The sequence below is a fragment of the Lipotes vexillifer genome, unplaced genomic scaffold, assembly GCF_000442215.2.
Source record: "Lipotes vexillifer unplaced genomic scaffold, Lipotes_vexillifer_v1.1 scaffold36, whole genome shotgun sequence".
Lineage (NCBI taxonomy): Eukaryota > Metazoa > Chordata > Mammalia > Artiodactyla > Lipotidae > Lipotes > Lipotes vexillifer.
This window is the reverse complement of record NW_006792448.1, coordinates 539,561-553,654: the sequence shown is the minus strand read 5'-3', so window position 1 is coordinate 553,654 and position 14,094 is coordinate 539,561. Positions and strand designations below refer to the sequence as shown.

At 37.9% G+C, this 14,094-nt stretch overlaps 1 protein-coding gene across 1 annotated transcript in view; it reads left to right on the top strand.

Annotated features, from left to right (window-relative positions):
- The first annotated feature begins 12,414 nt into the window (after nt 1-12,414).
- The window catches only part of SMAD4 (SMAD family member 4), a 37,195-nt gene continuing 35,515 nt past the window's right edge, over nt 12,415-14,094 (top strand). Inside the window, exons 1-2 of the mRNA XM_007465566.1 lie at nt 12,415-12,792; nt 13,680-13,854. Of these exons, the coding sequence (XP_007465628.1) occupies nt 12,544-12,792; nt 13,680-13,854 (424 nt within the window). The 5' untranslated portion in view covers nt 12,415-12,543. The remainder of the gene's footprint in view (nt 12,793-13,679; nt 13,855-14,094) is intronic.

Genomic DNA, 14,094 nt, shown 5'->3' with positions numbered 1-14,094 from the left:
TAGGCCCGTGAGCCATGGCCGCTGAGCCTGTGTGTCTGGAGCCTGTGCTCTGCGGCGGGAGAGGCCGCGACGGTGAGAGGCCCGCGTACCGCAAAAAAAAAAAAAGAAAAAGAAAAAAATGCCAGTTTCACTTAAGAATATCCTTGCTGAAGCAATAAAAAGTTTTAATTTTTAAAATATCTACCCTGGTGTGCATGTCTTTTCAGTATTCGGTGTGATTAAGTGGAAGTGTGCATAAAGTTCTTCAATCAGCGTACAAGGTTCATCTCTAGGAAAATCACTTGTGTGATTGAGCTGCACACTAAACTATCTGCTTTTTTATTTTTACTTAAAAGAATGACTGATAGGTAAACTAGTTACTTAGACTTGGATATTTGGCAGGCATTTCCTTGAAAATAAGTGAAGTGAGCCTGCCACTCAAGGAAAATAACTATTTGTTGCCAATGATAAAAATACGATCTTTCAAGTGAAAATTAGATTTTTGGAAAACTTGTATCTGCCACCATGGGCTTGCCAGCTTCCCAGTACTTAAAGATTTTTCTGATGAGATTTAGCAATGTGATTTTTAAAAATACATTGTGTAAGGAAATGTATCAACATTGGGAAGGTCCGTATAAATCATTGAACCAGTGTTTTTCCAGATGACCAATGCATGATGTTACAAATCATGCATGGGTAGGAGATCCATTCAAAGCACAATATGGACCAATGGATTTTTATATAGCAGAGCCAAGAAGTTCACTGATACAGTTTCAGATTCCACATTGCAGCTAACCTTTAGAAATTGCCATTTGTTGCATTTTGGTGTTGAATGAAAGAAGAATATCCATCATTATCTAAAAGGGCCATTAAAATAGTCTTTTCTTTTCCAATTATCTGTGTGAGGCATATTTTCTTCATAAGCGTTAACCGAAACAACATATCACAGTGATTGAATGCAGAAGCAGATATGAGAATGCAGCTGGCTTCTCTTAAGTTGGACATTAAAGAAATTTGCAAAAATGGAAAACAGTGTCACTCTGAATACTGACTTTTTAAAATTTTTTATTTATTTTATTTTTGGCTGCGTTGGGTCTTTACTGCTGTGTGCGGGCTTTCTCTAGTTGCGGTGAGCGGGAGCTACTCTTCGTTGTGGTGCACGGGCTTCTCATTGCAGTGGCCTCTCCTGTTGCAGAGCACAGGCTCTAGGCGCGCGGGCTTCAGTAGTTGTGGCACGTGAGCTCAGTAGTTGTGGCTCGCGTGGGCTCAGTAGTTGTGGCTCATGTGGGCTCAGTAGTTGTGGCTCACGTGGGCTCAGTAGTTGTGGCTCACGGGCTCTAGAGCGCAGGCTCAGTAGTTGTGGTGCACAGGCTTAGTTGCTCCGTGGCATGTGAGATCTTCCCGGACCAGGGCTCAAACCCTGTCCCCCGCATTGGCAGACGGATTCTTAACCACTGTGCCACCAGGGAAGCCTCTGAATACTGACTTTTTTGTTTGTTTTAGAAAATAGTTATTTTTCATAAAATTTATTAATATGTAATGGGTTTATTATTTAAAATTAATTTAATAGAGTAAATAAACATTTTTTAAAATTTGTGATATGATAAATATTAATAGATGTAACTCATATAAACAAAGCCTATTTGGAATTCTCAATAATTAAGAATGTAGGTAAGTGGACTGGAGACCAGAGAGTTTGGCAACTGCTATTTTATTTTATTTATTTATTATTTATTTATTTATTTTAACATCTTTATTGGAGTATAATTGCTTTACAATGGTGTGTTTCTGCTTTATAACAAAGTGAATCAGTTATACATATACATATATACCCATATCTCTTCCCTCTTGCGTCTCCCTCCCACCCACCCTCCCTATCCAACCCCTCTAGGGGGTCACAAAACATGGAGCTGCTTCCCACTAGCTATCTATTTTACACTTGGTAGTGTCTATGTCCATGCCACTCTCTCACTTTGTCCCAGCTTACCCTTCCCCCTCCCCATATCCTCGTCCATTCTCTAGTAGGTCTGCGTCTTTATTTCCATCTTGCCCTTAGATTCTTCATGACTATTTTTTTTGGTTTTTTAGATTCCATATATATTTGTTAGCGTATGGTATTGGTTTTTCTCTTTCTGACTTACTTCACTCTGTATGACAGACTCTAGGTCCATCCATCTCACTACAAATAACTCAATTTCGTTTCTTTTTATGGCTGAGTAATATTTCATTGTATATATGTGCCACATCTTCTTTATCCATTCATCTGTTGATGGACCCTTAGGTTGCTTCCATGTCCTGGCTATTGTAAATAGAGCTGCAATGAACACTGTGGTACATGACACTTTTCGAATTATGATTTTGTCAGGGTACATACCCAGTAGTGAGATTGCTGGGTCATATGGTAGTTCTATTGTTAGTTTTTAAGGAACCTCCATACTGTTCTCCATAGTGGCTGTATCAGTTTACATTCCCAGCAACAGTGTAAGAGGGTTCCCTTTTCTCCACACCCTCTCCAGCATTTATTGTTTGTAGATTTTTTGATGATGGCCATTCTGACTGGGGTGAGGTGATACCACATTGTAGTTTTGATTTGCATTTCTCTAATGATTAGTGATGTTGAGCGTCCTTTCATGTGTTTGTTGGCAATCTGTATATCTTCTTTGGAGAAATGTCTATTTAGGTTTTCTGACCATTTTTGGATTGGGTTGTTTGTTTCTTTGATATTGAGCTACATGAGCTGCATGTAAATTTTGGAGATTAATCCTTTGTCAGTTGCTTCATTTGCAGATATTTTCTCCGTTCTGAGGGTTGTCTTTTCCTCTTGTTTATGGCTTCCTTTCTTGTGAAAAAGCTTTTAGGTTTCATCAGTTCCCATTTATTTATTTTTGTTTTTATTTCCATTTCTCTAGGAGGTGGGTCAAAAAGGATCTTGCTGTGATTTATGTCATAGAGTGTTCTGCCTATGTTTTCCTCTAAGAGTTTTATAGTGTCTGGCCTTACAATTAGGTCTTTAATCCATTTTGAGTTTATTTTTGTGTATGGTGTAAAGGAGTGTTCTGATTTCATTCTTTTACATGTAGCTGTCCAGTTTTTCCAGCATCACTTATTGAAGAGGCTGTCTTTTCTCCACTGTATATTCTTTCCTCCTTTATCAAAGACAAGGTGACCATATGTGTGTGGGTTTATCTTGGGGCTTTCTATCCTGTTCCATTGATCTATATTTCTGTTTTTTGTGCCAGTACCATACTGTCTTGATTACTGTGGCTTTGTAGTATAGTCTGAAGTCAGGGAGCCTGACTCCTCCAGCTCTGTTTTTCTTTTTCAACATTGCTTTGGCTATTTGGGGTCTCTTGTGTTTCCATAGAAATTGTGAATTTGTTTCTTTTAGTTCTGTGAAAAATGCCAGTGGTAGTTTGATAGGGATTGCATTGAATCTGTAGATTGCTTTGAGTAGTGCAGTCATTTTCACAGTGTTGATTCTTCCATTCCAAGAATATGGTATATCTCTCCATCTGTTTGTATCATCTTTATTTTTTATTTATTTATATATTTTTTTACATCTTTATTGGAGTATAATTGCTTTACAATGGTGTGTTAGTTTCTGCTTCATAACAAAGTGAATCAGTTATACATATGTTCCTCTATCTTTTCCCTCTTGCGTCTCCCTCCGTCCCACCCTCCCTATCCCACCCCTCCAGCAACTGCTATTTTAAAATAACTCATTATATGTATTGAGAAGATTACGGGTTGGTTCCATTGTTTACATATGTGGTTTGTATTATATTGCTGCTGTTTCTGAGAATATTAACTCAGTTTTTTAAAAATTGAAGTATATGGTTGATTTACAATGTCGTGTTAGTTTCAGGTGTGCAGCACAGTGATTCAGATATGTATATATGGATGTAGATATATAGATAATATATATATTCTTTTTCAGATTATTTTCCCCTTATAGGTTATTACATAATGTTGAGTGTAGTTCTTTGTGCTATACCGTAGGCCCTTGATTAGCTCAATTTTTGTTCAGTTATGTACTGGGAAATATGTAGCAGTCAAATTAAGTAAAAAGGGAATTCATTGGCTTCGTCTGGAATCAGAGCTGGCCTCAGAGTGCTGGATCCAGGGTCACAAGAAGCCAGTATCATCAGGATTCTATCTCTTGGCTTTGCTTTCCTTTCTGTTAGTTTAAGTCTCAGATAGGTTCCAGACTAACTACTCTCAGCTTCAAGTTCAAGCCCAGCAAAGAGCTTCCCCCCCACACCTCTGTAGTTCTAACGAAAGTCCTGGAGCTGTGTTATTAGCCTGACTTGGGTCCTTTCCCATCTTTGAAACAGCTAATGTACCTAAGAGGTAGCTCTGGTTAGTCAGGATTGGGATTGTCCCACCTGTCCAGATTGGGAGATTCTTCTTGGGAAATCAGAATACTGTTATAGAAGGGGAATTATATGCTGGCAGACAAAAAACAGATGTCAACTAGAGGACTTCATTGATTCTTCTTTTAACAACCTTTAATTTATTCATTCAGAAAAATGTTAATTTTTAAATAAGATTATTTAAGGTGAAATTGCTATACCAGTATGACATTTAAATCTAATCCCAATGGGTAAACAAGAAGCACATCTCTAAATTTGTCCCTGTAGTTCATCTTAAAAGTTACCACAAAAAAAAGTTCTTTTTGTTTCTTTGATTGTGTCATTCCCATCTCAGATCTTTATAATCATTTATACCTGCACATGTAATTCTCTACGCTCTTGGAGGTTCTCCTCCAATTGCACTTATTTTGACAAACCTCAGTCTAGGCTGTAACTTGTACTGCAGGCAGTTGAACTAATCCTGTGAACTGCCCCCTGCCCCCTGCCCCAGCTTGTAAGCCTATGCTTAGAATTTCTTTCTAGTGATACTCTTCACCAGGCCAGGCTTTTTTTTTTCCTTGTTAAGCAATTTCCCTTTTTTTTTTTTTTTTTTTTTTTTTTTTTTTTTTTTTGCTGTACGCGGGCCTCTCACTGCTGTGGCCTCTCTGGTTGTGGAGCACAGGCTCCGGACGCGCAGGCTCAGTGGCCATGGCTCACGGGCCCAGCCGCTCTGCAGCATGTGGGATCCTCCCGGACCGGGTCACGAACCCGTGGCCCCTGCATTGGCAGGCAGACTCTCAACCACTGCGCCACCAGGGAGGCCCAAATATTCCCATATTTGATCCTTGACCAAAGTATCTATAACTTCTAGAAAATATACCTGTTTGTTTCACATAGTGTAGTCAATAATCCAAAAGTATACAGACATCCAAGAAATAAAAAAATGTCAACATTCATTAAAGTTTATGAATTTCCATGAGAGCCTCTCAGATCAGTACTCAGCCTTTTTAATTTTAGAGCGTATTTTAATTATTTTGGCTTTGTAGTCCATGGAGTTGCTTTTAGACCTGTGGTCAACTTCAGGTGACAGCTTATGTTTAACCGCAAGGCTAGAGACAAAACACAAAATAGGTAGATATAAGAACTTCCTGCCTCCCGTTACCCCATTGCTGTGGGATGGCTTGTTCTATTACAGCGATTTTATCTAATACCTGTGTGTTGGAGACTTTCAAGTAACCTTAACTTCTCTAATGAGCTCTTCAAACTCAGCATATTTAAAGCTGAATTTGTTACTTAATCTCTTTTAAATCTTTTCTTCTTTCTTTATCATTCTGTTAACCTATCTAGGAAATAGGCCATCTTTTGACTCTCTCCTTTTTACTGCTTATACTTAGTTGACTAAAAAATCTAGTCTGTTCTACCTAGAAACGTCTTACTGGTTCCCCTTTTGTTTCCATTGCCCATGCCCCTAATCTAGGCCCTGTCACTCTTCTGATCACTGTCTCTTGACTGGTTTTCTTTTCCTCTTTGCAAAGCTCTTCTCCATGCTCTCACTATAGTTTTCTTTCTAATACAGATCTAATGCTGTTATTCCGCCCCCTCTCTACCAGAAACCTGCTCTAGACAAAACATCTGCACTCTTGTCCCTCTGCTTTTTCCTATGATTTTGCTTCAGCCTGGCAACTTCTTATTCACATGTGGTAGTTGTAAGTACTCTCCCATCCATATTCTGATGGCTCTCTTCTGGCACGTGGTTAATATTTACTTCTCTGTCTCCCTCCCCCACCTTGAAATTAGGCATGGTCCTGGGTTCTCAGCTTGGGCACTACTGACATTTGGGGCCAGATCATCCTTTGTTGGAGGGGCTGTCCTGTGTGTTGTAGGATGTTTAGCAGCAGCCCTGGCCTCCACCCACTAGATACCAGTGTACTGCTCTGCCTTCCACCTCCCCCTTCCAGTTGTGGCAGTCAGCATTGTCTCTAGACATTGCCAAATGTCCCTGGAGGGACAGAGTTGCCCTGGTTGAGAACCACTGGCATGGCCATGTGACTTGGTCCATTCGTTGTGAGCAGAAGTGATAGTCAACGTTTAAAAGCCAGTGCATGAGTTACCTATCTTTTCCCCTGCCATTTAAGGACATACGTAGAAATGGAGACTTTGTTAGCCTAATCCATGAGAGATGACAATGAGCAGTGATGGACAGTGCTCTTATGGGCATGTATCTGTGATTGACCTATAGTTCATGCAGAAAACAAACCTTTGTTTTAGCCTACTGATATTTGGGAGTTGGTTGTCACTGTGACATAGACTAGCTTAGCCTGACTGTTACATCGTGCTAAGACTTAGCTTACCTGTGGATTTTCCATGCATTCCTATTTCCAGATCACTTTAATTCCTACCTCTTTTAGGCATCTGTTACTTAGTGTAATGATATGTTGGATCGTCTGGATCAGTGGTTCTCAGTGGAGTAAGTACTGCCTGTTTAAGAGATGTTGTGGAAGTTACTGGGAGGGGCTTTGGTGGGGGGTGGGGTGGGGGGGGCTAGAGTTGCCATCCTGCATGTGAGAGACTGTGAAGAATGTTTTGCATCCCACAACACTTTTAAATGCCCAGAATATTCATGTAGGAGGAAGACGTATAATTAGCCTAGAACCTAACTCCATGTTAATATATATTCAGTTTTGGGGAATTAAGTTTCTCTTAATTCATTTCTTTTTTTGTTTGTTTTTTAAAGTAATTTTTATTGGAGTATAGGTGATTTACAATGTTGTATTAGTTTCTGCTGTACAGCAAAGTGAATCAGTTATACATATACATATGTCCCCTCTTTTTTAGATTCTTTTCCCATATAGGTCATTACAGAGTACTGAATAGAGTTGCCTGTGCTATGCAGTAGGTTCTTATTAGTTATCTATTTTGTATATGTATAGTAGTGTGTACATGTCAATCCCATTAATTCAGTTTAATTGAAGTTTTTTTGTTTGGAACTTTATTGACAGTTAACTATTTTGGAAAATCCACCTCACCAACTGCAATGCCATTGTGCCAAAACAACACACCTGTCTTGGAAGGTCTGAATTTGTAGTTGTCATGTTTATGGTGATTTACTATATCAGTTCAGGCATCCAACCTCTTTATTATACTTTCTGATTTTGTTGATATGCCTGAGCCTTTTTATTGAAATACACACTTCATTATATATTAATCTTTTCCCCCTTTATATTATAATTAGGGCATTGTTAAATTTTTTAAAAAGCGTAAGTAGGTTAGAACTTTGTTTCAGGAGAGCTAATGGGGTGATATAAATTATTTGTTATAAAAATGGGATGGGGCTTCCCCGGTGGCGCAGTGATTGAGAGTCCACCTGCTGATTCAGGGTACACGGGTTTGTGCCCCGGTCCGGGAAGATCCCGCGTGCCGCGGAGCGGCTGGTCCCGTGAGCCATGGCCGCTGAGCCTGCGCATCCGGAGCCTGTGCTCCGCAACGGGAGAGGCCACAACAGTGAGAGGCCCGTGTACCGCAAAAAAAAAAAAAAAGAAAAAGAAAAGGGGTGTTCTCAAAAGCAGGGGTCCCCAACCCCCTGGGCCGCACAGCAGGAGGTAAGTGGCAGGTGAGGGAGGGTAGCTTCATCTGCCGCACTCCATTGCCTCTCCATCACTCGCATTACAGCCTGAACCATTCCCTCCCCTCCTCCGTGCATGGAAAAATTGTTTTCCACGAAACCAGTCCCTGGTGCCAAAAAGGTTGGGGACGGCTGCTGGGTAGAGTTGAGAACCACTTTCTGATTATGTGCTACTTGTTTTTTTATCTGTAGTGCTTTGCTCCTAGCAGATACAGTGTTTGCTGAATTGGCCAATTTATGGTCCCCAGATTGCTTTTATATCCTGTTGCATTTGATTACCATAGCCAGTCTATAAACTTGGCAAGGCAGATATTGTTTCCATTTTATAGATAAGAGAATTGAAAGAGATGTTAACTTGCCCAGTCATGCTGCTAGAGCTTTGATTAGAATATATAATTTTGTTTGTACCAGTCCAGTGCCCTTGTCTACTATTATTCCATACCACTCTTTACAAAATTATAATCTAGAGCCATTTAATGTAGAACAACACCTATATACCCCTGCTGGTATTATTTTTTATACAAGGAACTTTTTTTTTTAATACAAGGAACTTTTAAATTATGTTTCAGCCACTTGTGGTCATAGGAATATTTCCACTAGTGTTCAAAGAAATGTGCAATTAAAACAGTTTCTGAGAAACGGTTAGGGCCAAAAATAGCTTAAATTTTAGAGATGATAGCATCCAACAGGGAGATTGTGATGAAATAGTTATAAACAGTTTAATTACATTATAAATTGGAACAAATCTTTTGGAATATAATATCAGCAAATGATTTCAACGACATAAGTATTTGCATTCTTCAAAATTTGTTGCAGGGAAATGACACCAAATAAAAAAGCTGTAGTCAGCTTGCAGGCATTTGCCTGGTATATGAAAGGAACTGTGCACTGTACTAGGAATTTTTAAGATGGGAAGGTGTTGCTGTTTTCTTCTAAACTTACAGCAACAGGGTGTGAAACAAATACATAATCAAATAACTATAAAATGTGTTGTAATTGGGGTGTGTTTTTAATTTGATGGAGGCATCAGGTAATATACTAGAGTACACAGTAAACACACCAGGGAAGTAATTCTCCTTCAGGATTGTGGGGAGAGGAGACTGTGTTAGGGGAAACTCTTGGAGAAATTGAGACATTTAAGCTGCACTTTGAAGAATGGCTAGGACTTCACCAAGTAGATAAAATAGGACTGGATATTTTAGGCAAAAGAAATAGCCTGAGCATGAATCTGAAAGCACATGCAGAAATGCATTCATTTAACAATAAGAAACGGTTATATGTCCTAGGAATTGGGCATATAATGATGACTAAGACGAGTACAGTCCCTGTCCCTGAAAGCTTTTGAAGTCTAGAAATTATAATTTTGAGGTTGGCATTCTGAGATTTCAAACTGATGATTCTCTTGGGCCAGATGTGAGTTGAAGGTGTGTTTGGTTTGGCATACACAGTGGTTGCTCTTTCTCCTTCCTTCCTTCCCTTTCCCTACAGGTGTGTTGCCAATACTTATTTTTGACATATAAATAGGCATTGAAGATGTGGCAGCTCAAATGCCACTTCTGCCCGAAGTGAGTAGCAGCTATTCACTTTATTTATTTATTTGGCTGTGCCGGGTCTTAGTTGTGGCATTCGGGATCTTTTTTAGTTGTGGCATGTGGGATCTAGTTCTCCTGACCAGGGATCGAACCTGGGCCCCCTGCATTGAGCGCATGGAGTCTTAACCACTGGACCACCAGGGAAGTCCCACAGCTACTCACTTTAGATGGACATGCACTTGTTCTCCTCAGTACATTTCTTTACACATGGCACATTTTATTCGTTTATATAATTTGCCTGGCTCCTGTATGCCTTTGTGTTGTGAGTCCTGGAGGGGTGGTTTACTATTGTTCCTGCCCTTCTAAATTTTCTTTGACAAATTTTAATAAGAGAAAATGCAGAAAAATACATAATGTGTTTTAGGAAAATCTCTTTTTAAAACAATTAAAATAAACATTTTAGTATTCAGAGAGTAGCTTCTTTTTACTAAACATTAATATAGATTTTTCACTTTGTATGCTCTCCTTTTAATCCATGTTCCGAGAGAATTTAAGTAACTTAATTTGTCCCACTACTTAGTGTGAGAGCTGGGATTCTAATCCAGATCTCTACTAACTCCATAATGTACCAGGCAGGTAATCTTTGGTTATCTGGAAAGTGTACCCTCAGCATGTGGGCAAGTGGTTAAGTATTCAAAGGTATAAGAAAAACTGCTTTTTCTCTGCCTAGGGCAGGCGTTTATGTAAAACAGATAACAATAGAGGGGAACACGTGTTAAATAGCAAGTGATATAAATTTAAAGGAAGCCCAAAACTACAGCAGTGTCTGGTAGAATAGAAATTGATAGAAATGACTAAGATAAAGAATCATGCAACCTTGTGAGAGAATGTAGGGGGTAGAGGTAGGTCAAAGATGATTTACCAGGCTTTCCAACGTTGGGTAATTGAGTGGAGTTTAAGCTGTACAAGTAAAGGTCATCAGAAGAGGAACAGGTTTTGGTAGGGACTGATGAGTTAGTTTTATTAATTTGGTCGTGGAGGGTAGGCTTTTAAAATTCAAGTAAATAGCCGAAGAAAATAAAAGCAAAATAAGCATGGAATGCAACACCATCAACAAACAAATGAAAAACAACCTGGTATAAGTACAGCCTCCACTCCTGCTTTATCTCATTTATTCTTAGGCTGATGGCCTTTTCTTATTCCATGTGAGATTTTGAGGTTAGATAAGTTAGTTTGTGTTATGAATGTTGAATGGATTTTTAATTAATATTTATTTTCTATATTTTAATTTTTTTGAAAATATTTTACCCTGTTGCTTTTATGGGTGAAATCTTTTGAGGAATTTAGTGGTCTCTCTTTTTTAAAAATAATAACTTTATTGATATATAATTCACATACTATAAAATTCACTCTTTTAGAGTGTATGATTTGATGGTTTTCACTATAGTGACAGAGTTGTACAACCATCCATTTTAGAACATTTTCATCACTCCCAAAAGAAACTCCATGCCCATTAGCAGTCACTCCTCCTCCCCTCCACCAGCCTTTGGCAACCACTAATTAACTTTTTGTTTTGGTCATTTGCCTGTTCTGAATATTTTATATAAATGGGCTTATACAACACGTGGCCTTTTGTGACTGGCTTCTTTCACCTAACATGTTTCCCAGGTTCATCCACGTTGAAGCAAATATCAGTACCTCATTCCTTTTTATGACTGGATAATATTGCATTGTATAGACATACTCATTTATACATCTGTCAGTTGAGGGGCATTTGGGTTATATTTACTTTTTGGCTATTATAAGATACTGCTGTGAACATAGGTTTCTGGTAATTTTGGATGGAATTACTAAGGATGGGATTGCTGGGTTATTTGGTAACTCTGTGTTTAACATTTCGAGGAATTGTCAGACTACTTTCCAAGGTGGCTGTACCATTTTGCAGTCCCACCAGCAACATATGAGGGTTCCATTTTCTCCGCTTTCTGGCCAATACTTTTTTTTTTTTAATATTTATTTATTGGCTGCATTGGGTCTTAGTTGCGGCACGTGGGATCTTTCGTTGCAGTGAGTGGGCTTTTCGTTGTGGCATGCAGGCTTCTCTCTAGCTGTGACGTGGGCTCCAGAGCGTGTGGCCTCTGTAGTTGTGGCACTTGAGCTCTCTAGTTGTGGCGTGCACGCTTAGTTGCCCTGCAGCATGTGGGATCTTAGTTCCCCGACCAGGGATTGAACCGGTGTCCCCTGCATTGCAAGATGGATTCTTAACCACTGGACTACTAGGAAAGTCCCTCGCCAATAATTTTTGTCTATTCCTTTGATTTATCCAACCTAGTGGATGTGAAGTGGTATCTCTTTGTAGTTTCGATTTGCAATTCAGTAATGACTAATGATACTGAGTACCTTTCATGTGCTTATTGGCCATTCTTCTTTGGAGAAATGAATATTAGAATTCTTTGCCCATTTAAAAATTATTCATCTTTTTATTGTTGTCAGTGGTCTCTTATAACAAAGTTGTGTGTTGTTAACTGATAAACAGCATTTGGTACCAGGTGATGGTGAATTTTTCATGTGTAGTCATAGACTTTTAGGTTTAGCTAGTTGTTGATCAAGAATATTTTAAAGTGTTGGTCTTCATAAGTAATCTTTTTAAGAAGTTGTGTTAAGGTTTTACTTTAGGGTGTAGTACAGTCGACAAGACTTGATTGAACATACTTCTATAATAATGAGAAGGCCTAATTTTAACATTTTGGGAATGTCAAAAACAGCAACATTTTAATTAAGTCATTTAAAATGCTAAGCACCACATTTTAATTACGTCCATTCAGTCTTTGACTTAACTGGAGCAATTCCATCTTTTCCCAAGAAATTGAATCTAGTTCGTGAAATGTGTTCTAATATCTGTCTCTCTCTTTTTTTTTTTTTTTTTTTAGGTTATCCTGAATACCACATGTCTAATAATTTTCATTGCAACGTTAGCCGTTGTTTTTCACTGCCTCCAAAAGATCAAAATTGCTCCGGAAATTGGAAACATATTTGATTTAAAAGAAATAACTAACAAATGGACAATATGTCTATTACGAATACACCAACAAGTAATGATGCCTGTCTGAGCATTGTACATAGTTTGATGTGCCATAGACAAGGTGGAGAGAGTGAAACATTTGCAAAAAGAGCAATTGAAAGTTTGGTAAAGAAACTGAAGGAGAAAAAAGATGAATTGGATTCTTTAATAACAGCTATAACTACAAATGGAGCTCACCCTAGCAAATGTGTCACCATACAGAGAACATTGGATGGAAGGCTTCAGGTTAGTCTTGTTGTAGAGGCTTTTCTGTATCTTCGGTAGTGGCAGATTTTTACAAATTCTTGTTTCCTCTTAAGTTACTATGGGAAATTTAATGCTTGCTTCATCTCTTTAGATATCATAGTACATCCTGTACCAGTACGTATTATGGGAATATATGGAAGAATGTATCTTTCATACAACAGAGATATAGCTTAAAAGTTTTTAAATGTTTTGACTAAAAAAAAAATGTTCTGTTTAGAAAATTTGGAAAATAAAAATAAAAATCAGAAGAAAAGCCACATCTTTAGTAACTTGGTATTCATCCTTGTATCCTTTTTTTTTTTTTTTTTTTTTTGGTATTACATGCACATTAAAAAAACTGAGTTATACTCAGTTCTTTTATAATTTAGAAATCTGATATTGTATGTTTGGTACTTTTCGTATGAAAAACAATCCAGAAGAATTCAAGCATACTTTTAACACTTGCGGAGTTAAAAACTTACATTTACAAATTTTCTTTACCTTTTATTTTCACTGATCAGATTTTTCATATAGAACTACATAATACATCTCCTGTATTTAATTGTTTTAAAGAAACATATAGAAAGCTTATATTGTTAGATTTAAAATTTTTATTTCTAGATTTTAGGCATGGTTTCTTCTTCAAACTCGTACTTTTTTTTGCATTTTTAAAACGTGAGCATAAGCCTTGAAACCATACCTAAGTTTATTGCTTTGTGACCATGGCCAAGTAAGTTATTCTGAGCTTTAGTTTTTCTCATTTAAGAAATGGGGATTATAATACTGACTCTGTAGGACTGTAAGGATTAAATGAGAACATATAAAGTGCCTTGTATAACATGTGCTGTATAACTGATGCTCAGTAAATGTTCATTTATTTCTCTTAGGTGGCTGGTCGGAAAGGATTTCCTCATGTGATCTATGCCCGTCTCTGGAGGTGGCCTGATCTTCACAAAAATGAATTAAAACATGTTAAATATTGTCAGTATGCATTTGACTTAAAATGTGATAGTGTCTGTGTGAATCCATATCACTATGAACGAGTTGTATCACCTGGAATTGGTAAGTAGACTTTGCTTTTATGCTTAGAGGCACAAAGGGAAAAGATCTCATTAGTGTTTTAATTTTTCTAAGTTAAATTACAGATTTGGAGATAGCCCAGACTTCAACTAAGGTTAAAGAATCAGACATTTTTAATGAAATGCAAATACTTAAATTTGAATTCAGAACAAACTTGTATTTTGACTGCTAAAACTAAGTATGCATAGTTGATATTTTGCCCATTTAGACCATTGTTTTTGA